Source organism: Balaenoptera ricei, chromosome 10 (assembly GCF_028023285.1).
Source record: "Balaenoptera ricei isolate mBalRic1 chromosome 10, mBalRic1.hap2, whole genome shotgun sequence".
Lineage (NCBI taxonomy): Eukaryota > Metazoa > Chordata > Mammalia > Artiodactyla > Balaenopteridae > Balaenoptera > Balaenoptera ricei.
In genome coordinates, this window is record NC_082648.1 from 97776843 (window position 1) to 97803550 (window position 26708).

At 61.2% G+C, this 26708-nt stretch overlaps 1 protein-coding gene across 1 annotated transcript in view; it reads left to right on the forward strand.

Moving 5' to 3' along the window:
• Positions 1-25445, forward strand: part of CACNA1I (calcium voltage-gated channel subunit alpha1 I) — a 115365-nt gene extending 89920 nt beyond the window's left edge. Inside the window, exons 16-37 of the mRNA XM_059934866.1 lie at positions 88-290; positions 961-1434; positions 1810-1910; positions 2666-2789; positions 3064-3132; positions 3743-3927; positions 4382-4508; positions 5815-5940; positions 8353-8442; positions 9831-10023; positions 10583-10734; positions 11984-12093; positions 12696-12829; positions 13687-13757; positions 16987-17065; positions 17761-17882; positions 18363-18707; positions 18956-19102; positions 19956-20078; positions 21715-21880; positions 23389-23585; positions 24795-25445. Coding sequence (XP_059790849.1) covers positions 88-290; positions 961-1434; positions 1810-1910; positions 2666-2789; positions 3064-3132; positions 3743-3927; positions 4382-4508; positions 5815-5940; positions 8353-8442; positions 9831-10023; positions 10583-10734; positions 11984-12093; positions 12696-12829; positions 13687-13757; positions 16987-17065; positions 17761-17882; positions 18363-18707; positions 18956-19102; positions 19956-20078; positions 21715-21880; positions 23389-23585; positions 24795-25445 — 3989 coding nt within the window. The remainder of the gene's footprint in view (positions 1-87; positions 291-960; positions 1435-1809; positions 1911-2665; positions 2790-3063; positions 3133-3742; positions 3928-4381; positions 4509-5814; positions 5941-8352; positions 8443-9830; positions 10024-10582; positions 10735-11983; positions 12094-12695; positions 12830-13686; positions 13758-16986; positions 17066-17760; positions 17883-18362; positions 18708-18955; positions 19103-19955; positions 20079-21714; positions 21881-23388; positions 23586-24794) is intronic.
• Positions 25446-26708: the final 1263 nt, after the last annotated feature.

Here is a 26708-nt window from a genome sequence, read left to right on the forward strand (position 1 = left end):
CTGTCTGTTTCTTTGTCTCATGGCTTCTTTTGCTCTTGTTCTGTCCTCTTGTCTGCTCCTCCCTCTGTCTCTATCCGAACCCTCCAGATCCCAAGCTCTGCCCAATCCCCATGACCCCCAACGGGCACCTGGACCCCAGTCTCCCACTGGGTGGACATCTGGGCCCCACTGGGGCTGCAGCATCCGCCCCCCGCCTCTCGCTGCAGCCAGACCCCGTGCTAATGGCCTTGGGCTCCCGCAAGAGCAGTGTCATGTCACTGGGGAGGGTGAGCTACGACCAGCGCTCCCTGGTGAGTCCTCGTGAGGTGCTCTGGATGGCTGCTCCCTGCTGGGTGTGTGCTGAGGGACCCTGAGAAGAAGTGTCTGCCAGTCCAGCCTCAGACTGGTACCTAGGCTTAGGGCACCAGACTGCCCAGCCAGAACCAGGCAGGGACCATGTCTGTTGCACTCCTGGGTGCCCAGGGACACAGCAGGACCTGGCAACAAGGAATGAGTGAATGAATGAATGAGTAGTGCCAGTGGGTCTGGTGTAGAGAGTTGGGTTTTTGTCTTAGCAGCAATGTGTAGGGTTAAGAGCTGGGCCTTGGGGTTGGGCAGACCTGAGCTTGTATCTGGCCTCTGCCACTGCCAAACTTTGTAACCATGACCAAGTTACAGTCCTTCTTGAGCCTCAGTTTCCCTTCCTGTAAAATGGGAAGATGCCATGACTTGCTGTACCTTTATCAAGGGAAGGGAGGTGGCAGGAGGGACATAGCCACACAGTGGAGGTGCCCATGTGTCTGTAGATGTGGATGGAGTGAGAGGCAGAGCAGGGAGAGGACCCCTGGGGTCTAGCCCCTTCTGTCACCCACTGGCCAGGGGGGCAGCCCTCTTTGGGCCTCAGCGGGTGTGCAGGCTCCCTTCAGTCACAACCGTGGGTGTGTGTGGTGGCGCTGACCGGAGCCCCGGGCTTCCTCCCAGTCCAGCTCTCGGAGCTCCTATCACGGGCCGTGGGGCCGCAGTGGGGCCTGGGCCAGCCGTCGCTCCAGCTGGAACAGCCTCAAGCACAAGCCACCGTCGGCGGAGCACGAGTCCCTGCTCTCGGCGGCGGAGCGCGGCAGCGGCGCCCGGGCCTGCGAGGGTGCCCGGGACGAGGGGCCGCTGCGGGCCGCGCCCCTGCACGCCCCGCACGCCCACCAAGCGCAGCATGGTCCCCACCTGGCGCACCGTCACCGCCACCACCGCCGGACGCTGTCCCTCGACACCAGAGATTCGGTGGACCTGGCCGAGCTGGTGCCCGCCGTGGGCGCCCACCCACGGGCTGCCTGGAGGGCGGCAGGCCCGGCCCCCGGGCACGAGGACTGCAATGGCAGGATGCCCAGCCTCGCCAAGGACGTCTTCACTAAGATGGACGACCGCCGGGATCGCGGGGAGGACGAGGAGGAGATGGACTACGTGAGTGCGCGAGGCTCTAGGGGCCACGGAGGGGACCACGAGGAGGTCAGCTGGGACGCAACGGGGAGCGGTCGAGGGGCGGCGCTGGAGTGGGAGGGACCGACAGGGGTCCCGCCTAAGGGGGGCGCCTGGCCGTGGGGAGGGGGCTTCAGGTGGGCGAACAGGGGGCGGGGCCGGAACTGCCCACCTCTGAGCTGGGCCCGCCCCTGGGAGAGAAGCCCTCCCTGACCGCCCTGGGTGGGGCGAGGGTTCTGGTCTTGCTGGGAGAGTTCGGAGGTCATCCAGTGGCCCCGCTTTGCTGGATGGCCAGGGTGGGTGGAGATGAGCGGCTCTGGGCAGCGCTGACTCGCCGGCACCCCGTCCTCCCCTTGCCAGACTCTGTGCTTCCGCGTCCGCAAGATGATTGACGTCTACAAGCCTGACTGGTGTGAAGTCCGTGAGGACTGGTCTGTCTACCTCTTCTCCCCCGAGAACAGGTGGGCAGGGCCAGGCTCGGGGTGGGGTTAGAGTAAGGGGCTGACACATCTAGGAGGGAGAGATTTCTGCCAAGCCAAGCAGGGCCATTGGCGGGGCGCGGGTGGGGAGGTAGGGGGGCGGGCGGGTGGTTTCCCACACCCGAGAGGACCTTCCCGGCCCTGTAGTGGAGGGTCTGCAGGGGAGGGAGGGGTTCATGTGGGGGCATCTCCTCCAGTCTAGGCCATCCTGTGCTGGGCACCAGGTTGGATAAATCTTCCAGTAACCTGGGGTGCTTCCATCTGGAGGGGGGCATCCGAAGGCTTCCTGGGGGAGGAGGCCTTTGTGCTGGGCTTTGGAGGCAGACAGCATTCTGTAGATGAAGAAGGGGTGGTAAGGAGGTGGAGGCTGGTCCAGGTGGAGGGAGCAGCCCGAGGGAAGGCCTGGGGGCAGAAGCTGAGGGTATCAGACGATGTGTCCATGCAGCTGGAGGACAAGGCTTAGAGATTTGGGCCAGTGTTTGGAAAGCTTTGAGTGCCAGGGCTAGGCAGGTGCCCTTCACCCTGTGGTGCCAGGAGCTTGCAGGGTGGTCAGCAGAGGTGGCTTCAGGTGGGCATCCTGAGCAGAGACCTAAAGCCACCACCTATTGTGTGGCCAGAGAAAAGAAGGATCAGCTTCCTCTAGGCCATCCTGGTTCTCATGTGTTCCTGGTACCTTCCTCCTGGCTGGGGTAAGGGCCAAACTGACACTCACGTGGCCCCCTGCCCACCCTGCCCAGGTTCCGGGTCCTGTGTCAGACCATCATCGCCCACAAGCTCTTTGACTATGTCGTCCTGGCCTTCATCTTCCTCAACTGCATCACCATCGCCCTGGAGCGGCCCCAGATTGAGGCCGGCAGCACCGTGAGTGGCTGGGGCCTTCGGGCGGTGGAAGGAATGAGGCAGAGGGACAGGTCCCCAGGGCCTGCTGGGGGACAGCATGCTGCGCTGAGAGGGTTGGAGAGCCCAGCGAGACCGGATGCCATGGAGGGAGATGTGGCCGGGAGCTTGCCTCTGGAGAGGGGGCCGCCTCCTTGGACTGTGAGGTGGCAGCCTCTCCTGGGTGCCCCTTGGCTGAAGGCAGAGGCTGACCAATCCTGGGCGACCCTGGATCCATGGCACCTCCCTGTTCTTTCAGGAACGCATCTTCCTCACTGTGTCCAACTACATCTTCACAGCCATCTTCGTGGGCGAGATGACACTGAAGGTACCTGGCTTCCCCTGGGACCTCTCCTCCCCCTTGTCTGGGGCCCCAGGCCCTGGCCCAGCCCCGCTCAGCTTGTCACTCACCTGCCCCTCAACAGCATTCTGCAGGTGGCCTTGGAGGCTCACCCCCACTTGGTCCCAGCCCCTGGGTTGGGCTCCTGGGACTGGGGAAGGCGGGATGCGGTCAGCTTTGTGCCCGCTGCCCAGGAGCTCACAACCCATTTCCAGTGTCGTGGAGGTACCTGCTGGAGGTGCAGGGCACAGGGGGAGGGTTCCATCTAGGATGCTTCCCGGAGCACGTGGCTTCGAATTGGGTTAACCAGATGTGCAGGGAGAAGGGAATGGGGTGCTTCAGGGAGTGGTTCCCTGGGTAGGGGGAGACCTATAGCCCACCTTCAGAGGGGGCGGCAGGGCACGTGTCCGCTCCAGCCCACCCGCTCCCGGCTCTCCCACACCTACCTGACTCTGACAGGGGTCCCGCCTAAGGGGGGGGCCTGGCCATGGGGAGAGGGCTTCAGGTGGGTGAACAGGGGGCGGGGCCCCTCGCCCAGCTGATCTCGCTCCACCCTCTTGAGGAGTCTAGCTAACCCCGCCCATCTCCCCTCCCCCAGGTGGTCTCGCTGGGCCTGTACTTCGGTGAGCAGGCGTACCTGCGCAGCAGCTGGAATGTGCTGGATGGCTTCCTTGTCTTCGTGTCAATCATCGACATCGTGGTGTCCCTGGCCTCGGCTGGGGGAGCCAAGATCCTGGGGGTCCTCCGGGTCCTGAGGCTCCTGCGCACCCTACGACCCCTGCGGTGAGGACCCTCGCATCCGAGGATGGGGGATCCCTGCACTGTCCAAGGAAGCCCCCAGGGTCTAAGTGGACCCCTCACTCCGGCCATCCACACCCACTCAGTCCTCCGTAGCGAGTGCCGAGCACCAGCTGAGCAGGGCCAGGGTCACGCCTGTGGGCCCTGCTCCTGGGGGAGGAGCCTGGAGCAGGTGCTGGAAGGCGGGGGCTGAAGGTGGCCCCCAGGACTGCTACCCACTCCCTGTGTGTCCTTGGTGGCTCACTGCCATCTCTGGGCGTTAATACCTAGAGGAGGGTGTGGTGTGGATCCCAAGGGGTTGGGGTGAAAACACAGTGCCTTGCTGTTCATATAGATCTGGAGCCTGGGAGCCTCTGCTCTGGTGACTCTGGGCCAAGTAGGGGTTGTTTTCGGGCCTGGCTGACGGCTAACGGTACCCTTGACCCCTTCCTGCCTGCAGTGTCATCAGCCGGGCCCCTGGCCTGAAGCTGGTGGTGGAGACACTCATCTCCTCCCTCAAGCCCATCGGCAACATCGTCCTCATCTGCTGTGCCTTCTTCATCATCTTCGGCATCCTGGGGGTGCAGGTGAGGGGCACCCAGGCTGGGCAGGGGGTGGGGTGGGCTCTGTAGTCGGGGAAGAGGCTCCACACTCCTGCCCAACTCTCCAGACCTTGTGCCAGGTGGCCCTGGTGAGCATGGTCCCTGCCAGCAGTTAGTTAGCTCCCATTCCAGGGAGGGAGACAGACACGGCCCATATGGCTAACTGCCAGGCAGGCTGGGTAAATGGGAGCACAGGGGTGGGCTGGGGACAGTGGGGAAAACAGCCTGAAGGGGGTGGCCTTGGCACTGGGCCTTGAAAGACAGGAGGTTTGGGCAGGTCACGATGGGGGGAAGGTGTGTCAGGAGCAGATGGGCAGCGTGTGGGGAGGCGGGACGAAGCAGGGCACGTGTGGAGAGAGAGCCCCGGGGCTACGGCTGGCATGGAGAGATGAGCCAGGCCGAGTGGGGAGAGACCTGGAATGGCAGCTAAAGGATTGGAGCTTGGCTTCTCTGGGGTAGGGGTTACGGAGGGTCTCTGACCCAGGCAGGGCCTTGAGGTGACTCAGATTTGGGGTTGGGGCCCAGCCCAGGAACAGAATGAGGCCTCAGGGCTGGACAGCGAGGAGTGGGGCAGATCGCAGAGAGTGTTGGGGGGCGGCCAGAATGACCTGGGCCTTCTGCGGTCTGAGCTGCTGCTGAGACGCTATTTCTTGAGGGTCTGAACCTGGTGCTGAGGCCCCCAGGCTCCCCACCTGGTCCTGTGTTTGGGGCTGTAGGTTTGGAGGAACCCCATGCACAGGTGTCCTTTGGGGTTGCTGAGAGATTCACAGCGTGGCCTCCTGGGCAGAACGGGCTTGGTGTGGACCCTGTGTGGACAGTGGCCTTGCCCCTTCCAGGCAGTTGACATAGAGAGGGCTTGGGTCCTAGAGAGGGTCCCTTTACTTCTCTCTGTCTCTCAGGGATGTACAGGCAACTTTCTCGCGTGGAGTCACTGCCCGAGTCCCCATTGTGGGTACTGGTGTCTGATCTCTGGGGTCTGTGGAAGAGCTAAGAATCAGACAGACCAGAGTGTGAAGCTTGGCTCTGCTACTTCTTAAACCTCAAATGACTTTGAGAAAATTGCCTAACACCGCTGGGCCTCAGTTTCCTCACTTGTGAGATGGGATGCGAGCAGCCCCGCTTCATGCTGGGGGACTTGGAGAGACAGTGGGGTGGAGTGGTCGGCTCAGGCTGTACAAGGAGGAAGTGACCCCGAGGGGCGGGGCCCTCTTCTGATTTGCGCTCCCCCCCCACCCCCTGGGAGCACTGGCAAGACGGTCACTAACCCCGTGACCCGTATCCCTACCCCCAGCTCTTCAAGGGCAAGTTCTACCACTGTCTGGGCATAGACACCCGCAATATCACCAACCGCTCCGACTGCGTGGCCGCCAGCTACCGCTGGGTCCATCACAAGTACAACTTCGACAACCTGGGCCAGGTGAGTGCCCCCTTCTGCTCTTGACCTGACCCATCCCCGGTTGGGGGGGGGGGTGGTGACAGCTCTTTGGTGCCGGCAGCCCTGGGATTACAGACCAGGCTCCAGTCCTCCCCTGCCAGGGCTTCTGCTTTGCAAGCCTTGATTTCCTTTTCTGCAGAATGGGTTAGGGGTAGAACTCACTTCACAGGTAGCGTGAGGCTTAGGGACCCTGAATACAGAGTGTCCAGCAGGTGCCTGGCATTTAGGAAGTGCTTTAGTGGACATTGGTTCCTGGCCCCCACTCCCTACCCGAGGGGCCCTGACAGGCATTTTTGGAGTCAGCCAGACCAGGTGTGAATCCTGGCTCTGCCACTTACTGTAGGTGTGGCCTCTCTGAGCCTCAGTTTCCCTGTTGGTAAAATGGGAGTGTTACAGGCCACCATACAGGCTGTGGCAGAGATTAAAGTGTATCAAGCTCCTGGCCCAGGGTGGGTTTCTTCTCCCATCACCCATCTCCTCTGGTCCCAACTCTAGTTGGCAGGCAGGCCCCTGCCCAGTTCCTGCTTTGCCCTTGGTCCCCTCTCCTGGGGGCCTTCCAGGCTCGGCCATCTGGGTAGTGTCCCAGATGAGAGCTCCCAGCTGGCTGCCTCCAAAGAGCTCCCCCCACCCCCAAACTGCTCCTGTTTCTTGAGGGCCCACCTAGGTGGCTGGGTATGACCAGCCTGGGAGTGCCTTCCCCAGTTCACACAGGAAGGGAGCACGGATCCAACTCTGGGTGGCCCCGGGCCCGGGCCTCTCTGCTGAGGACCGTCCAACTGTATCCACTGAAGCGCTCATCCCCATGACCAGGGATTCCACTCCCCAGGGCCCCTGGGAAAGGAGCTATGGGGCCTCAGAGGGGCAGTGAGTGGCCGGGAAATGGGGTCAGGAACTGGGTCTCAGTTACCCCCCGCCCCTCCAGATTCTGCAGAAGTAGTACATTTTCAAGTTCTTTAACAACTCAGTGGTTGGTAAGACAATGTTTTATTTTTTTAATTTAAAAAATTTTTATTTTGTTCTAAGTTTTATTTATTTATTTGGCTGCACCACGCAGTATGTGGGATCTTAGTTCCCCGACCAAAGATCGAACCCGCGCCCCCTGAATTGGAAACGCGGAGTCTTAACCACTGGACTGCCAGGGAAGTCCTAAGACAATGTTTTAAAAGAGATGTTCCAGGAGGCTGAGGGAAGGCCACGGGGGGCCCTTTATGACCTTGTTCCTGCCTCCCTGACCTCAGCGCCAGGCCCAGGCCTGGCCCCTATGGAGCGTCCCCAGCTCTTTCCCGTTCTGGGCATGCTTGATGCCAGGCTGATGCCCTGGGGCCCCTGAGTAGGGTGTTGTCAGCCTGCAGAGCCATGTGGGAGGTTACAGCATGGCCTGAAGCCTTGGATTCCTTGTAGGGCCATTTATCAGCAGTGTGCCCTCAGGCCGGTATTGACCCTCGCTGTGCTTCCGTGTCCTCGTCTGTAACTGGGGACAGTGATAGCAGGTCTGTGATTCCAAGGTCCCAGGCTCTCTGTACTGCAGGCCTCTGTGATCCGGGGGCTCACGGGGACATTTGCCCCTTGGTGTGTGAGGGCTTCGTGTGCCTGCCTGGCAGGGAGGGCTCCCTCTTTGTCCCCTGCCCTGCCCTCCTCCTGGGCCTGAGCCCTTTCTGGGCAGCCCTCAGCACCATTCCCGCCTGGAAGGGAAGAGGAGGGGTCTGTGCCCTGGGTGGGTAGGAAGGAGGGGCCAGTTCAGGGCAGGAGATCTATCCTGAGGATGCTTCGGCCTGCCGTCTGTATAGGAGCCTTGGCTGGCTGTCTCCTGGGGATCACCTCTGTTTCTAAAATCTGTTAGATGGGGCAATTATTGCCATTTACAAGCAAAGAAGCTGGGGCCCAGAGACATTAAGGAGCCTGCCCCAAGTCACACAGCCAGTGAGTGGCAGAGCTTGGGCTGGTCCTGACTTCTCTCACGAGCTCCTGTTTTCAGGTGCCAGAGGCAAGCTTGGAGTGATGGTGGCAGGGCCCCACATGTTTGTCACGAACCTTCCAGTTTAAAGTCTCAGCTGACCCTCCCAGCCAGCATGGCAGGCAGTCACTGAAGTGTTAGCGCCATTATGTGGGTGAGAGGAAAAGACCTCATGAATTTTCTTGTGCAGTTAATTTCAGAGCTGAGACTGGAGCCCAGGACTCCCGGTCCCGTGCTCATTCTCTTGCAGCAGTGCCTGTAGGGCATATGGCAGGCACACAGTGCATCCTCAGAAAAGGTTTGTCGGTTGAGGACACAGCTCTGCCCTGGACTTGGGGAAGGCCTCTTTGTCCCTCTGCCTCCCAGAGCTATGGCGGGGGCAGATGCAGCCTGAACTGCCCGCGCCCATTGCCCCTGTACCCTTTCCTCCCGTGTTCCAGGCCCTGATGTCCCTCTTCGTGCTGGCCTCCAAGGACGGCTGGGTGAACATCATGTACAATGGACTGGACGCGGTCGCTGTGGACCAGCAGGTGGGCGTGGCTGGGCCAGGTCCGGCCCGGGCAGTGGGGGAGGGACACGGTGTCTCTGGGGCCCCGGGGTCTGAAGCTGGTGTTTCCCACTGTCAGCCACAGCCCGCCCCTCCTCGCCCTGGCCTGCACCCTGCCCCACGAGGGCCGCTCCCCAGCTGGTGTAAGTCACTGCTCTGTTTGCCTCAACAAACCCGCTCTGTGCAGGGCGAGCGCTGCGAGCTGGCTCCGCCAGGAGGGCTGCAGAGCCCGTGTGTGGAGAACTGAGTGTGTGGGAAGAGGCCGGGGGCCAGCCAGCTCTGCGGACGGCAGGTGCAGGCCTGGGCCGGACAGTGGCGTGCTCAGGGAGTCCTGAGGCCAGGGCCAGGGCTAGAGGTGGAGGGAGAGTGGCAGGAGGCGGGTGGCGTGGGGAAGCAGGGTGGGAAGGTCAGGAAGACCTGTGTATGCCGCCGGGGATGGAGCGTAGCTGAGGGCAGTGGGTATCAGTGAAGGGCTTATAGCGAGGTGAGCTTGCGGGAGCTTCCCGGGGCTGCTGGGTGAGGATGGATTTGGGAGTGGGAGGGTGGAAGGGGTCAGGGGGGAGGCTGGGCCCGAGAGGAGGCCTGAGCCCTCGCTCCCAAGATCCCCCTGAGAGTGGGGACCCCCTCTGGGGCTAGGCTGGGACTTTAGGCAAGACACGTGGCTGACCAGGGTTGGCAGTGTCGTGGCTGTGGGGGTCATGGGAGAAGGAGCAGGGAGTTGCTCTTGGTCATGACAGGGCCCACTCAGTGCAGGAATCGGGGCTGCGGGTAGCGCCTAGGCCTGTAAGCAGTCTCGGGCTCTTGGCCTCTTGGGCCTCACCCCGTAGACTCTAGAGCTGGAGGTAGAGGTGGGGCTTGGGGATGTGGGGGGAATAGAGCACGTGGAGACATCCTCCTCCACTTCTTAGTCTGTACCCTCCTGCCTGCCACCCCTGCCAACACACACACACACACACACACACACACACACACACACACACACACGCACAGACTCCATCAGGGTTGCGCTCTCTCTGCTGGCTGCTTTGTTTCCTGCCTTGTTTCTAGATGGATGAATAAGTGGATGAATGTTTGGATAAATGGACGGATGACGAGTGGACGGATGAATAAGTGGATGGGGGATGGATAGATGGTGGGTGAGAGGAAGAAGACAGATGGCGGGGAAGGGGACGGCTCTCTTTGCTGAGCACCATACTTGTGCCAAGCAGGGTGGGCACTTCCTACCTCTGCCTCCTTCAAATCTCCCAGTTGCCCAGGAGGCTGCTGCCGGTGCCCCCACTGCACGGAGGCTCGGCGAGGTGGGGCGCGCCCTGCACAGTGGGCCCCCCCGGTGCCCGACCAGCCTCCCTCAGCCCCATCTGGTCCCCGCAGCCCGTGCCCAACCACAACCCCTGGATGCTGCTCTACTTCATCTCCTTCCTGCTCATCGTCAGCTTCTTCGTGCTCAACATGTTCGTGGGCGTCGTGGTGGAGAACTTCCACAAGTGCCGGCAGCACCAGGAGGCCGAGGAGGCGCGGCGGCGCGAGGAGAAGCGGCTGCGGCGCCTGGAGAAGAAACGCCGGAGTGAGTGGGTGACGCGGGGGGCGGGGCGCAGGGGCCGAGGCCGGGGCGTGACCCCAGCCGCTGGGCCTTTGGAGCCAGAAGGGAACAGAGAACATGGCCCCCAGGCCCCTGGCCTTGCCCTTCCCCCAGCATCCACCTGTCCAGGTGACCTGACTCCTCTCGGTGTCCACCCGGAGTCTGATGGTGACCCCACTGCCCACCTGAATGAGACCCTGGCAGCTCAGTCCAGGAAGAGGGCAAGGGCAGAGCCTTGATGCCCCGCCCCGAGCTGCGGGAGCCCTGTCCTGCCCCCAGCAGACCGGACCCCCCACATGGGCACCATGGGGAGAATCGGTGCCCCCTTTGCCACCTTCCCTCACATCCTACCCCTTTCCCTCAAGGCGCCCTGGCCTGGGGGAGGAGACCTAACTGATTCCCAGGGCCTGGTGTGGACTGGCGCCTCTCCCCCTTGCTTCCTCCCTCCCCTCCACCTCTCCCTCCGTGTGCTCTGCCCCCACCTCGGCCCCAACCCTCTGTGGTCTGTGCCGCTCTGCCCCCTGCCGCCCCACACCCCCTGCAGAGGCCCAGCGGCTGCCCTACTATGCCACCTACTGTCCCACGCGGCTGCTCATCCACTCCATGTGCACCAGCCACTACCTGGACATCTTCATCACCTTCATCATCTGCCTCAATGTGGTCACCATGTCCCTGGAGCACTACAATCAGCCCACGGTGAGCCTGGCCTGGCCCCTGGCCCGAGGTCACGTGGTGGGATTGGGTCCTCAGCAAGACCCCACCCCAGGGATGGGGTCGGGCAGGGTCTGAACCGACCCCATGCTCAGGAGGCGCAGGGCCTGGTAGGACAGATGAGTGAGAGGGAAAGGTCACTCGGTCCTGGTGAGCGGGGTGCGGCGGGGGTGAGGGTAGGAGGGATGACATTTGGACCCAGCCTTGAACATGGGTGACAGTAGCTGTGGTATGTTCAGTGTGACTCTGCAGGGCACACTGCGGATATTAACTCTCTAATCCTCACAGCAATCCTAAGGTGTGTCTGGGGGAGGCTTTTGTAGATGAGGAAACCGAGGCTCAGAGAGGTAAAATATGTGCAAGTTACTCAGCCAGTGAGTGGTGGAGGCAGGACTGGAACTTTGATTTGCATTCAAGGCCTGCCAGCTGGCTCCACCACTACGGGGCATATGGAGCCTGGGGGAGGGGCAGGACCACTGGGGGCAAACACTGCGGTAGGAGAGGTGACCAGTTCCCAGCTAGTTGCAGGCAGTGTGCTTGAGGGACACGTGAGGGGTACGTAGGGGCAAGTCTTCTTAAAGACTTACTGGAGTCGGGGAAGGAGGGGAGAGCAGAGGCTCCAGATGAGGAATTAGTATCTTATTTTAAATGGTAGGAGAGGAATATTATGAGTGCAGGGAAAAGGAAGGCAACCATTGGTGGAATGGAACAGTAATTGTAGAACGTCTAAATTAACATGAAGAAATGGAATAATAATAGTTCACATTTACCAAGTATTTATTCTGTCTGGTCTTGGGCTATTACCTCATTTAATTTTTATAGCAGCTTTCTGAGGTGGGTGCTATTATCATCCCCAATTCATAGATCAGAAAACTAAGTCCCAGAGAGGTCAAGTGACTTGCCAAGGTTACACAGTGAATAAGGAGTAAGTGCTGAGTCTGGATTCAAATCTAGGCAGTCTGGTTCTTAACCACAACCCTTAACCATTACCCCATACTGCCTCCATAGAGTGGCAATTGGACCAAGCCAGCAGAAATAAGGAAAAGAAAACAGCAATGTAAAGTAAATCGTACACATTAAGTAAGGTGGAAAGCATAAAAGTAGATATGTAAATCATTGCATTAAATGTGAATGGAGTAAATTTTCCCCTTAAAAGGCAGAGATTTTCTGGCTGGAGTAAGGTGGGGGACAGGTCATGGGGCCTGGATCATGCTTCTCTTTGCTGCCCCTGCAGTCTCTGGAGACAGCCCTCAAGTACTGCAACTACATGTTCACCACTGTCTTTGTGCTGGAGGCTGTGCTGAAGCTGGTGGCATTTGGTCTGAGGCGCTTCTTCAAGGACCGGTGAGCAGCTGGGCTGGGGCAGCAGAGAGTGGGCTGCAGGATGGGGAAGCAGTCCTGACCTCTGGGGAAGCCTGGAGCAGCTGGAGGAGGGGAACCAATAAGTGTCTGGGCACTGATGGCCAGGGACCCCAGGTGTGAGCTGCCTACAGCCCTGATGGGTGCAGGGCATTCTGCCAAGCCCTCCTCAGCTCATCTCTTTTGGGTCCTCCATACCCCACAGGCAGAGCAGGGCATACCTCATGCTAGTCCTTCTTTTCAGAGGGAACACATTGGGCCCAGAGAGGTTGATGGACTAGCCCAAGGCCACACAGGGGGAGCATCTGGCTCAAGGTTCAGACCTAGGAGTCAGAGCCCATTCCTCTTTCCCTGCAGAGGCCAGAGATGTTCATTTAGCCTGGTCAGCCTCTTGCTTGAGGGATCAGAGGCTGTGGGGGGCAGAGAAGGAGCTGGAACCACTGGGGTCTGGAGGGGCTGTTAGGGATCCCCTTGGGCCATGGCAGGAGGGTGGAGAGCTGGGAAGTTCCTCCCAGCTGGGGCGTATCTAACCTCGAGTGCCTCTCACCCTGCTTCTCACTCCTGCCCTCCTCTGCCCGGCCGCAAAGGTGGAACCAGCTGGACCTGGCCATCGTGCTGCTGTCTGTCATGGGCATCACGCTGGAGGAGATCGAGATCAACGCGGCGCTGCCCATCAACCCCACCATCATCCGCATCATGCGGGTCCTGCGCATTGCCCGGGGTTAGGGGCGGGCCGGGCACCGGGTGGGGACAGGTGGGGGAGGGCTGCGGGGCAGCATGGGCCTCCCGCTGAGCAGGGGAACAGGAGCCAGGAGGAGCCCATACCTGATACGCACTCAACCCACCATCCCGGGGGCACACACGCACCCTCGTCCTGACAGCTCTGTACTGCACCCTGCACGCCCCCTCCATATAACACCCTGATCCTTGCGGTCCAGTCTCAGGTTGGGTTGAAAGGAACCCAGTGCAGCTGGGAAGACACTGGGTCCTCACCAGCATTTCTCCAACACTGCCTGGGACGCGCTTTCCTTGAAATCCTCTTTCTTCTCCCGGAAGCCTCCCTTTCTCCCCACGGCTGTCCTCACACTTCTTTCAAAAAGCTCCTGCCTTAGTGCTCACCCTTCCACCTGCCCTGCCTGTTGCCCCCAGATTCTGAAGTGGTGCGGGGGCCAGTGGAGAAACTCAGCAGTAACACTGGGGCCCTCTCCAGCCAGAGGGGAAGGGAGAGACCCCAGGGCCACTCACGCGTCGGTCATCGTGGCCTCATCACGGTGAATTACACACTCACACACCTAATGTCCCTCCATTCCCACTGTGCCTGCCCCCCTTCTCTTGGACTTTTTTACACTGACACTCCGACCTTGGCACACATGTTTTTGTGCACCCACCCCCCCCCCCCCCCGCCCCGCCCTGTTCAGCTGAACCCACGTGCTTGTAGTATGGCATCGCAGAGCTGTCATCCTTGATGTCACGCTCCTCCACTTTCTCACTCTCTTGCATTCACACACGAGCACATACGTGCACACGCCTGTCCCCACTGGCCCGGGCTGAGTGGGCCGGGCTGGGTGTCGCCCACAGTGCTGAAGCTGCTGAAGATGGCCACGGGGATGCGGGCCCTGCTGGACACCGTGGTGCAAGCTCTGCCCCAGGTAAGAGCTGCTCCTTTGGACCCTCTCTGGGGCCCTGGGGGGCATGGGCCCTGACTTCCCTTCTCTCCAGACCTTCCCGGACCCGGGGCAGAGTCCCACCTCCAGAGAAGCAAATGTGAGCCAGGGGCTGTGAGAGATGGGCGGGGTCCCCTCTGCTTCTTTCTCCCTGATTCGCCAAGCGCTTGCCCATGCCTGCTGTGTACCGGCCCCTGGGCTGGCCACTGAGCACCCATGTTCTGCCCTCAGGAGTCACCAGCCTGGTGGGGAAGACAGAGGCCTCCGGGAGGTGTGGGGAGAGGCCCTCACACTGGGGAATCAGGGAAGGCGTCAGGGCACTTTGAGCTTGACCTTGTAAGGTGGCTTGGTAGGAGAGGTGGTGATGTGGATGGAGAGGTGACAGATATGACATTCGAGGAGGGGACAGCATGAAACCCTGACCTGGGTGAGAACCCTGGGAAGTTAGGAAAGCCCCCCACATTGGTGAGTGGAAGGGAGATGGGTCAGGGCCACAGAGGGTGCATCTTTCATCCTCCTCGGAATTCTGCAGTCCCAGGCTCCCCCTCCCCGACTGTCCTGACTACTGATGGCTCCCCTTCTCCCTCCCCTCAGTGTGGTCTCACCTCACTCTGAGGTGAGCCTCATATACATTCATTTATTCGTTATGACTCACCTAGTCTTAAGGAACTTTAAGTGTCTTAAAGTAAAAGGCACGGATACAGCATGCTAAAAATGAGGATAAAAGATTAGCAGCCCGGGGCAGGTGAAAGCAAAGCTAATTCTCTCAGGAACCTGGGCTAAGGATGTTAATGAGTTCTGTTTCTGAGGTCGGTGTGAGCTTCCCAGCAGCCTAGCTGCAAAGGGAAAGTGACACGGCTTACAGCAGGTCTGGGTGGAAAGCAAGGGCCTTCATTCAGAGAGCTGTGGTCTTTCCTAACGTGAAATCTCTTCAGAGGAATTTGTCACATGGGAGACGGAGGGTGAATGCTGGGCTGGGGGAGTGGGGTGTAGACAGGAAGTGGGTTGGAGCCCAGACTCAAGCCCTTTTGACCTGTGGTCAAAGCCTCATCCCCCGTGAGAGCCTGGGTGTGTGACTCAGTCTCTCGTGCCCTGATTTTCTTGCCTGTGAAATGGGGGATGATATCAGCGCTTACCTCAAAGGGGTGTTGTGAGGTTTAAAATAGTTAAAGCTTATAAAGCACTGAACGGTACCTGGATCATAGGAAGTGCCAGGTAAGAGTCTGCTAAGGATGGAAATGGGGGTGGCAAGTGTGTGCCCCCAGCCTGCCTGGCCTCCTTGCCCCTGCCCCTCCCCCTTTCCCCTTGTTCTGACCCCTGGGCATCCTAGGGTGGCTCCCAGGCCAGCCCTGAGTTGGCACAGGGCATGTGGAGATGCCTAGGAGGTCCCAGCCTCAAGTAGGAGACACGTGACAGTAATTATACTTTAAGAGATGCGTGTGCCAAGAACCATGTGGTATTGGGGTGAGGGGCTTACCCCTCACCATCTACTAGCTGACCCTGGACATTTCCTCGGTTCTATGTAAAGTGATATGAAAATGAAACTTCAGCCCCATCCTTCCAGGCTTTGCCTCAGGCACTCAGAGGGAGGAGGCATCAGGGAAGGCTTCTCAGAGGAGGTGACCCATGATCTGGGTATTGAGGGGTGGGGAGGAGGCATTTAACAGGCAAAGACAGAGAGAGGGTCTTCCCTGCAGAGGAAACAGAATATGCAAATGGAGTCTGTTTTCTGTGTGGTTGGAGTCGGGGTGGAAAATCAGGCTGGGAGGGGGTCCGCAGGGCTGGATCACACAGGCCTTAGATGCCAAGACAGCAAACCTGGGCTTTGTCCTGTGGGCAGTGAGAGCCACGGGAGGGTCTGGATAAGGGAGGCCTCAAGCAGAGCTGCCTTTAAGAAGGTTGCTCTGGTGACCAGGAGGAGAATGGATTGAGGGAGAGGCTGGAGGGAGGGAGGCCGTTGAGGAGGCTGCTGTAGCCATGCAGACTCGGAGATGCTGAGGGCAGGGAAGAGGGGGAGCTGGTAGGAAAGGTGAGGTCGAAGAAACGCTGACCTGGGCCCGCAGAGGGTGGGAAGCTGCGCTGAGGCTCAGGCCCTGCCGATTCCTTTTGGCAGTCGGGGACTCACATCTGGCCTCAGAGGTACTCAATGAGTGCTTGTTTCATTAATGAACGAGCATCATTTAATTAGTCAGACACTGTTGGTGTGATTGTAGCACAGATCGGAAGGAAACCCTTGTCTGCAGCAAAGAAGCATTAGGAGTCTGTGATTAACGTGGTTTATTTTTCAGCAATTAATGCAAACATCCTCGGATTCTATTCATGCAGGTCTTCTGAGGGTTCTTGGAGATACTTCATTTCTAGGGCAGGAACATTTTTGAGCCTTATCTCATCCATAACACGAGTTAAAGGCCGTCTCTGGACTATGGATAGATTTGAAATAGGTTTGGAATCTGCGATGTTTTTCTCCCACAGGAGCTGTGGGATGGGGGTGGCTGCACTTGCAGGAGGCTTCTGGGGCCCCCAGTCTTGCATGATTCCTATGTTCACTCTGCTCTGTTGTCGGGGCCCGTGCTGGCCTGAGGAAGCAGATCTGAATTAATTCAGCCATGTCCCTGCTCTCAAGGACTTCCCAGACTGGCAGAGACAGTGACAGGGACACACCAGTTACTCTCATGCTGTCAGACTGCATCCTGGTCTGCCTGAAGGAATCCAGGCAGGCTTCGTGGAGGAGGTGGCATTATTGCTGCACCTTCCTTTCCTCTCTCTCTCCATTCATCTGTGGGATGGGACTAACCACACACAGGTGTAGCGACTGTGTGCACGGACCCTGGGGCCAGCCTGCTGGGCTTGATCCCAGTCCTACCACTTACTAGCGATGGGGCCCTTGGCAAGTACTTCACCTCTCAGTACATCTGTTTCTTCATCTGAAGAATGGGGATAAAAGAGAGTTCATAGATCCCTGTGTGCAGTAATGAACGTGGAGTGTTTGAAACTGGGCCTCTCACAGCAAAGGCTCCACATGTGTTTTATTATTGTCCTGTGCTCTGTGCCGGACCTGGCCTCCCCTCCAGGAGGTTGTGCGGGGGTGGCAGACACGGACACAGAGCCTGGTGAAATGTTACAGCTGCCCCGACCCTCAGGCTGGTCCTTTTCCTGGAGCCTGCCACCCGCCACCTCCCCAGGCCCTGCCCAGTCCCACCTGCTGTCCCCACAGGTGGGCAACCTGGGCCTCCTCTTCATGCTGCTCTTCTTCATCTACGCTGCCCTGGGAGTGGAGCTCTTCGGGAAGCTGGGTGAGTGACGCCTGAAGCAGGCCTGGGGTTGGGGGGTTCATGGAACAGGTCTGGTGGAGGGCCTCGGCAGGGTGGAGAGGCCTGAGACTCACTCCCCCACCAGACTGTCCCGTCAAGGTCTTTGTACTGGGGAGATGCCCCCAGAGCAGGCCTGGGGGCGGGGATGGATGGGCGACCCTCAGCCATCCACATGCCCCTCCCAGTGTGAATAGGAGCTTTTGAGAGACGTTAGCCTGGGTCCGCAGGCACACCCAGGCCTGTGCAGTGGACCGCCGACTTGGGGCCCCCCAACTGTCTGGCGTCTCAGGGTTGCCCCTTCCGGCTCCACCTGCCGGTGCCCGTCCAGAGCCAGTGCCGCCCCAGCAGGCAGGGTGGCTGGGGCACAGACCAAGGGCAACACAGCCCACATCCAGCCCAGCCCTGCACAGGGCTGGCTCCAGAAAGTGGGGCTCCCTTGGGCATTGGCCCTCACCCACCCCATCCTCTCTCTCAGGAATTGATACCTGGGTGGAGGGAGGAGCCAGGCCCACCGGAATTTGAGTCCCAGCTTGTGTGCCACCTCCTCGAGCCTCAGTTTCTCCATCTGTGGGCTGGGCACAGTCCGCACGCACCTCTGAGGTTGCCGTGGGGATTCTGAGATGAGGCCGAGAGGCAGCAGTGCAGGGTGGCCCGGGCTGACCCCACTCTCCCTGCAGTGTGCAATGACGAGAACCCGTGTGAGGGCATGAGCCGGCATGCCACCTTCGAGAACTTCGGCATGGCCTTCCTCACGCTCTTCCAGGTCTCCACTGGCGACAACTGGAACGGGATCATGAAGGTACACGTGGGTGGGCTGGGGAGGGAGAGTTGGGCTGGGTTCCGGGTCCTGACAGCCAGGGTTCCCGGGCCCTCTGCCTGCCCAGCGCCCCGTCGCACACGGGAGGGGGGTGCAGGGCACAGAGAAGCAGAGGGACCTGCCCGGGACCCTGAAGCACAGTGAGGTGGAGATGAGGCTAGGGTCTCTGTCCGCCCCTAAGTGCTGCTCTGGGGTCAGTGCTCAGATTCTAGGGGACAGGACTCCGCCCAGGGCCAGAGGGGACTGGGGGCCCACGGCCAGGGCCAGGGGCTCCGGGCACCGCTCCTCCGGGTGCCAGGCCCTCGGCGTTGGCCTCACTGCCCATCACCCAGCGCAGGCTCCCCGGCTCTGGCCCGCGGTCTGGCCTGGACTGGGCGGGGAGGGGCTCGTGGGGACAGAGATGAGGCCTGTGCCTGGAGGCCCCCGGGCCTCACCACTGCCTCCCCGCCCCGCCGGGCGCAGGACACGCTGCGGGACTGCACGCATGACGAGCGCAGCTGCCTGAGCAGCCTGCAGTTCGTGTCGCCGCTGTACTTCGTCAGCTTCGTGCTCACGGCCCAGTTCGTGCTCATCAACGTGGTGGTGGCCGTGCTCATGAAGCACCTGGACGACAGCAACAAGGAGGCCCAGGAGGACGCCGAGATGGACGCTGAGCTCGAGCTGGAGATGGCCCACGGCCTGGGCCCCGGCCCGCGGCCACCCGCCGGCTCCCCGGGGGCGCACGTGCCTGGCCGCGGGCCAGGAGGGGCGGGTAGCGCGGGTGACGCCGAGGGCCGCCTGATCCGAAACTGCTACTCGCCAGCCCAGGTGGGCGGGGCCCGGAGAGGGCAGCGGGGTCGCCGAGGGCCGGGAGGGCAGCTGGGCCGGGGGCCTCGGGCAGAAAGCTCTGTCGTTTCGGGCCCCAATCGCTCAGCTCCACTGATGGGGCGACCCTGTGATGAGGGGTCGGGCCCAGGCCACGGGCAGAGAACCAGGAGGGCAGCTGTGCCCGCCCACCCCGCCGTCCCGACCCGGCCGATAATCCCGCCTGTCCCCACCCCGCCCCGTCCGCCTAGGAGAACCTGTGGCTGGACAGCGTCTCTTTAATCATCAAGGACTCCTTGGAGGGGGAGCTGACCATCATTGACAACCTGTCCGGCTCCATCTTCCACCACTACTCCTCGCCGGCCGGCTGCGAGAAGTGTCACCACGACAAGCAGGAGGTAGTGGCAGCCCCGGAGGGAGCTGGGGCCTCGGGGTGGGGGGCCAGCCGGAGGGGAGAGCGGCTCTGGGCGGAGGCCTGGCTGGCCCGACTTGGCCGACGCTGCCCCGGGGGGCTGTGGCAGACCTGCCTCCCCGAGCCTGGGCTGGCCTGTCCCTCCGCTCAGTGCAGGCCTGTGGCGTGGCCTCAGGAGCTGCGAGGCCCCTCTCTGTGTCTGTACACAGTGGGTGCTCAGACAGGGCCCACCTTGGTGGTGGGCTGCTGGGGCCAGCAGGAAGCCCATGTGTCACCTCTGGTGCAGTTTGCCTTTTCTGTGACAAACTCCAGGCGGAGTTTCCCGGATGGGCATCCCAGGGCGTCCAGTGGCCTTGGGCCTGTCTTGTGCGGGCTCAGGCGGGCCCTCTCCCCTCTCCCCAGTGGGGCCCTGAGCTCCTCCCCAGGGGTGTTCCAGCCCCTGGGAACCCCCCTAGCCTGAAGTGGCTTCAAATTCCCCAGGGTCCTCCGGGCTTGCAAACACCTCCGCACGTGCGGGTAGCCTGCACAGGGCCACGGGTGAGTCAGACCCAGCCAGCCTCGAGTGGCACTCGGCCTGGGGGCAAGCAGACCAGCTTTGGTTCACAGCTCACGGCAGCTCACCTGCCCTCCAGCCCAGCCCAGGCCTGGCACTCCGCTGGCTGTGACACCCTCGTGTCGTCTCCCACCCCCTGCCCAGGCTGGGTCCCTTCACAGGGTGGACATGTTGTCCATTCTCAGATCTCTGGTTCTCTCTGACCCCTGCCCTGCGTCCTTCTGGAGGACCGGACTGCCCCATCCCAGCCCCAGGGGTGACCCGACGCTGCCGCCTCTCCCTGCAGGTGCAGCTGGCCGAGACAGAGGCCTTCTCCCTGAACTCAGACAGGTCCTCGTCCATCCTGCTTGGCGATGACCTGAGTCTGGAGGACCCCGCAGCCTGCCCACCCGGCCCCAGAGACAGCAAGGTGAGCGCCCGGTGGGCTCCTGGGCAGGCGGATCTGTCCTTGAGCCTGGCCTCTGCCTGCTGTGCCGGAACACTGCTTCTTCCTGGCTCACGATTTAAGTGGCACCCACTGTGTGCTGGGCCCTCATCGCCTGTTGATCAGATGAGGGCTGGGAACAGAGAGGTGGAGTGATTTACCTGAAGTCACACAGCAACAAGGCCAGCCAGGGCTCCAATCACAGCATCCAAGTGGCCTTGGCCAGTCACTGTAGCCTTGGATGTTTTTGATCCATTTAATGGGAGTTGTCCCTGGTGGGCCAAACTTACAAGGGGGCCGTAAGGCTGAAGAGCTGAAACAGGTGCAAGCACCTACTGTGTGCCAGACTTTACTTGCACTCAGTGTGTCCATTCCCCAGCTCTGTGCGGCAGGGATAATGTGGCTCCATTTCACATGTGAGGACATGAGAGCTCTGAGAAGTGAGCTAGCTTGTCCTGTCACACAGCCGGGCAAGGCAGAGCAGGGAAGCCAGCCCTGGGGCTGGTCCCCAACCTCTGCCCTTGAGGTGGTCAGTCTGAGAAGGCCAGGAGGGCTGGAAGGGCCACTGTGTTGATCCTGCAGACCCGGGCAGGGGAGGTCTGCCACCTGGCTTGTGACCTCAAGGCCAAGTCGTTCTTGCCCCAGCTCGGGGATGTGAGAGGGAGCCCCTGGCCTGAGGTTGGGGTGCAGTGGCCCTGCCCTAAGAGAGCCTCGGTCCCCCTGACCCCTGACTCCTGGGGCAGCCTGGGTTTGGCACCACTGCCCCCCAGGGCTGTCCTCCATCAGCTCCAGGAAGGCTGGGATGGGGGGAGTGGATCTTCCCAGCCCCTCCCTGCCCCCCTGTCCCCTCCCTGAGAGCTGAGAGCTCCTACAGCTCCTGCCACCCATCCCCAGCCCCTTCCTGTATCTCCTGCACCCCTGCACTGTTTTCCACACAGGATGTTGGGGTGCACAGTTTCTAGGGCCTCGTTGGGCTTAGATGGGTGCTGTTTTATTAGGACTCAAAGAACAGTTCGTAGGGGGCTCATCTGCCTTGGGAGGGACATTGAGGCAGCTTTTGAGGAGCTTACTGTGCAGAGGTCGCCTTGGGCTGCAGGGTTGAGAAGGGTTAGGGCCCAGGGAGTGCCAGGAAGGAAGGCTGGCAGCTTCTGGGTGCCAGGCCCCAGAAGGAGGGGTTACTCTCTCGTTTATGGCTGTGAGAACGGAGACTCAGCCACAGGAAGGGACCTGCCCAGGGTCATGCTCACAGGGAGGCCCTGCAGCCGCTTGGCCAATCTTCTGGTGCCTTTACCCGCCTAGACTTGGCTTTTTTACTGGCCAGGGTCTGAACTAGGCACTTGGCTACAGAGACAAGGAAGACCCTCAAGGATCTCAGAGTCATGAGGGGAGTGAGTGGGAAACTGCTACCTGCCTGGGACATCAGAGAGGGCTTCCTGGAGGCGGGGCCCTTTCACCCAGGATTTGGAAGATGATGATTGCTGGCCAGGTGGCGGAGGCGAGAAGGCCTTCCCAGGCAGTGAGAGCGACCAAGCAAAGGGCTGAAGAGCAGGGCCATGAAAGCAGCTGTGGCAGGCTGTCCCCCCTCCACCATCCTGCCCCTTTCACCTCCCTTTTCCCGTAGGGTGAGCCGGACCCGCCTGAGCCGATGCGGGTAGGGGACCTGGGTGAATGCTTCTTTCCCTTATCCAACACGGCCGTCTCGTCGGGCCCGGAGAACTTCCTGTGTGAGATGGAGTCGATCCCATTCAACCCTGTCCGGTCCTGGCTGAAACACGAGAGCAGCCAAGGTGAGGGGTGGAGCCCCCGTCAGCTCCCCACAGCCCTGATCTCGGGTGTTGGCTTCAGAGGGGGCGGGCTGAGTTTTTTCCTTGGTATTTTTGCCTAGACTATTATATTGAGTCCAGAAAGAACCAGATGGATAACTGATAATAAAAGATAGGAATCTCAGGCCTGATAGAACAATGACAGAAGATTAGGAGCCAAACAATACAGAGAAATGAGATCATAATTATACCAGAAGTCTAGGCTAGTGGAAGATTCACGCTGAGTGTCCCAGGAGCTGTGGTGAAAGAGGAAACACGTTGGCACACAGCTCATCAAGCAGAACGAAAGCTGCCTAATTATTGAAGGGTTTTTCTAGAGCTGAATTCGAGAGGTGTTTATCCCACAGATCGTCACACAAGGTAATGCTGAACAACAGAAAGCCTGTTGTCCTCAACAGCTCTTTCATACAAAGCCCCGCCCTCAGCATCCTCTGTTAGCGCTTTGGGCTTGTGGCTGGGCTCTGGGCGGGAGGACTGAGGACTCAGTTGACTGGTCCATCACGGACTTACCTTCACCTCCAGTCCCCTTGGAGGGTGATGGGATCTGGCTTCACAGCACTGGCTGGGGAAGGGGGCAGAGGGGTGAGCTCAGCAGGAGAGGGGCCCCCAGACCCTGAGCTCACCCCAAGTACTATTCTGGGGGGCCTGGCCTTGAGCGCTTTCCAGGAGCTGGGGGTGGAGTGACTTTTCCGAGGACCTTCCCTAAAGCTGACGGCCTCTGGACTGGACATGATGGCTGAGGGGCCAAGACCCCAGACTTCCTGAACCAAAAGTTGGGGCACAGGACCCAAGAGCCGTTCTGATCCAACGAAATCCCATCTTCTTTACCTAACCATTCATTAGCATTTTTCTTAAATAATAAGACATACATTAGGAATCCCCCTACCTGGGGACATTCAAGCTTCCATCTTCATCCTGGAAGGCACTGAGGGGACCGTGGACAGAGGTTGCCCCCACAGACCGGCCCCAGCTCTCATTTCCCCCTCGCCCTCTCCTTGCCCCTCTCCATCCCCAGCACTCTGTCTGCTCTGCCATCCTGCCTGCTGTCCTAGGGGGGCCCCCAGGCCTGGCCAGACCTCCTGGGTGTCAGGACCTGCGGGGGGGGGGGGTGACTGTCATAGAGAGCACTGCTCTGCACGGGGCTGGGAGCTCCACAGCTGCCTCTTGCTCTTACAGCCTTCTCTCCACTCCTCGAGGTGGGCAGCTGGTCCGCATTTCACAGAGGAAGGAACCCAGGGGGCCTTGAGCCTGGGTCTGCTTGGCTCCAGAACCTGTGCCTTTGCCTAGTGCCCACCCTCCCAGGACTCACACGGGCAGGCTCGGGGTTCCTCTCTTGCTTTCACAAAGGGGACACCGAGGCTCAGAGAGGGAGCCCACGGCCTCACAGCCAGTTTGTTAGGTGGCCCCTTCCTGCCAGCCACCCTCAGGGGCCTGAGCCTGCTCCCCAGCCCCCTCTTCTCCCCCCCCAGCAGCGCCCCCGAGCCGCTTCTCCCCGGATGCCTCCAGCCCACTCCTGCCCATGCCGGCCGAGTTCTTCCACCCTGCTGTGGCCGCCAGCCAGAAAGGACAGGAGAAGGGCGCTGGTGCCGGGACACTCCCCAAAATTGCCCTGCAGGGCTCCTGGGCGTCCCTGCGGTTGCCGAGCGTCAACTGCACCCTCCTTCAGCAGGTATGGCACCTCCCAGCTCTGAGAGCTCCCCTGTCAGGGGACATCTGAGGGGGGCCCTTAAGTCCAAGGTGGAGGAGGAGGGGATGGGCCCAGCCAAAGGCACGGGGCACGGCAGTGCTGGGGGCACTTGGGAAAGTGAGGGGGTAGTGCTGAGACTTGAGGGAGGAGGTGGCCCTAGAGGCTGATAAAATGGGCAGGGCCGGGTCCTAGGGCATCTGGGGACAGAAGAGTGTGGGGCGGGCCCAGGCCGGGGGGGCCCTGAAGGAAGGTCATGGGCTCTAGCTTGAGGGGATGGGGAGGAGGGGGCGTTGGGAGGCTTTGCAGGGGGTGGGGTGGAGCTCTGAGGGGGTTGGGGTGTGATTAGGGTCAGCGGACATGAGGTCCCTCTTCTGTGGGCGGGTACTGGGGGAAGGGACCAGGTCTCCGGGAGAGGCACCCTGCGGCGGAGGGAGGGCGGGGCCCAGGGCCCTGGCAGTCGTTTGCTTGCTTGGTGACTGCGGACCCCAGCTGCGCGCCTGGCTGTGTGCTAGGCTTGGAGGCTACAGCGGGCGGCACAATGACAGAATCCCTGCCTCCTGGGGTTTACAGTTTAGTGTTTAGTGCGTTGCAGGGATGTGGGAGGAGAGAAGATACACCAAAAGAAATGCATGGAAAGTACAGTCTCTTTGATAGTGATACGGGCCAGGAGGAACGCTGTGCAGGGAGCGGGGGCGCGGAGGGGCTGGGAAGGCTGTGAGGGGTGAAGCGGCTGGGTATCAGCCAGGAAGAACTTTCCAGGCGGCAGCCAGAGCAGAGGTGCGGGTGGGGGTAGGGGAGTGTGGTTGGGCTGGGAGGACCCCGGTGAGCAAGGGGGAGGGTGGTGGGAAGTGAGGTCCCAGAGGGGTGGGGTGGGGCCCAAGGGCTTTTACCCCCAGTGAGCCCGGAGCCTACGCCGCCGCCGCCGGGGGCCAGGGTCTGATGGGGTCCGAGAAGGATGATGCCGACTGTCCCCGAGGGTCAGGGAGTGGGGTGGGGCAGGGGGCCGGGTCGGAGGGCCACCCAGGAGCTCAGACAGGTGGTGGTAGGGCGAAGGGGAAGCCTGGGATGGCGCGTGTGACCCGAGGGAGTTCCTGAGGGCTTGGAAGGAGGGCTGGGCGTGCCCGCGTGTCACCGGGAGGGGCGGGCTGCGGGACACCGGGCGGTCCCCCATCCCCTGTGACCTCCCCGCAGGCCACGGGGAGCAACACGTCGCTGGAGGGCAGCCGCAGCAGCTCGGCGGGCAGCTTGCAGACCACGCTGGAGGACAGCCTGACCCTCAGCGACAGCCCGCGGCGCGCCCTGGGGCCGCCCGCGCCCGTCCCGGGGCTCCGCGCCGGCCCGTCGCCAGCCGCCCTCCGTCGCCCGAGCCTGCGGGGCCGGGGCCCGTTCAGCCTGCGCGGGCTGCGGGCGCATCAGCGCAGCCACAGCAGCGGGGGCTCCACCAGCCCGGGCTGCACCCAGCACGACTCCATGGACCCGTCGGACGACGAGGGCGCGGGCGGCCGGGCCGACGGGGGCGGCGGGGGCGCGGGCAGCGAGCACTCGGAGACGCTCAGCAGCCTTTCGCTCACCTCCCTCTTCGGGCCGCCGCCCCCGCCGCCCGGCCTCCCGCCCGCGCGCAGGTTCAGCAGTACCAGCAGCCTGGCCGCCGGCCCCGGCCGCCCCAGCGCCGCCGCCCGGCCCCGAGGCCTGGCCCGCAGCCCCTCCTGGGCCGCCGATCGCCGCAAGGACCCGCCGTGCCAGGCCGATCCGGCCGCCGCCCGGGGCCCCTGGGCGCCCGAGCCGCCGCCGCCGCCGGGAGAGCCACAGCCCGGGGACGCCGCGAGCCAGGGGAGGAGATGAGGGCCGCCGCCCGCCCGCCCGCTCCGTCTCACCTTCTTTACCTCAGGAGCCAGGGGCAGACAGCAATACTTCGTCCGCGACCTGGGCGCCGCGCCGAGCCGCCGGGGCTGGGGCAGGAGCAGGGTCCGGGTTGCCGAGGCTCAGATGGGCTCAGCGTGGTCCTGCCCGTGCATATACGTGTATACATATGCATATACATAGAGACAGACATATATATTTATTTATTTTTTCTACCGAGAGCTTATGACTTCCAGAAAGTGCTAAAGTTGGGGAGTGCAGGTCCGGGCCCAGATGGGGCTTTGGCCTGATGTTTGGGACCCAGGCCAGACCCACTCCAGGGCAGAAGGTCCTGCCGGGGCGTTGGCAGCTGTGATTTCTGGCGTCTCCCCTGGGCTGAGAGTAGCTTGGAGAGGGCTCTCAGGCCTCCCAGGGTCCCATGGCCGGGGAGACAGGCCCAGAAGAAGAGGTGGAATTCAGGGTGCATTTTTTTCCTTTAAAGAAGAAACGCTGCTAAGATCCCGTCTGTCCAGGTGTTGGGGTGTCTGTCTTGTTCCCGATCGTCTGGTTGTTGTGACAGTCTTTTGTAGATGCCCCAGAGCACACAAACTCTCTTAGTCAACCAGTTAGATGTCTTTCTTTAGAAAAACCAGGGGTGAGTAGTCGTACATTTTTAGGGCAGGGGTGGGGGGAAGGGCGGCTCCGAGGCTGGGCAGGGGCCTCTGCCTCAGGTGAGGTCCCCGGCCTGGGTGGCTTTGCCCCAAGGAGGCTGAGGGCAGCAAGGCTGCAGGAGGGGGAGGAAAGGTGGAGGCGTTAAGCAGATGAGATGCTTGGAGGTCAAGGGAACCCGCCTGGTCTGTGCTGCTCGGGCTGCCCCTGGGGCTTCTGGGCTCGGGCAGTCAGTGGCTCGTTACTTATTGCCTTTTACCCCCCAGGTGGACCCTGAGCCACGGCCATTCCAGGAGGTTGTACCCCCCGTCCCCTCACAACCCCCTGTCCCCTGAGCTGCTCTGCTGCCCCTCTCCCCACCCTCCATGGAGTTCAGGGTAAAGCAGATCTGACAGGATTCTAAGCAGGGGTGATGCCCAGCCTGGTACCTGGAGACCACATCCTCCCTCCTCCTCCCGCTGCTTGTCTCTGGGTCTCTGTTTCATACCCATCACCCCCACTTTCCCAGAGCTGCAGTGCTTCTCAAATGGGTTCACGGACAGGTATTTTTTTATTTGACTAGTTATGCATTTAGTTTAGTAGTTATTAGAAAAAAGA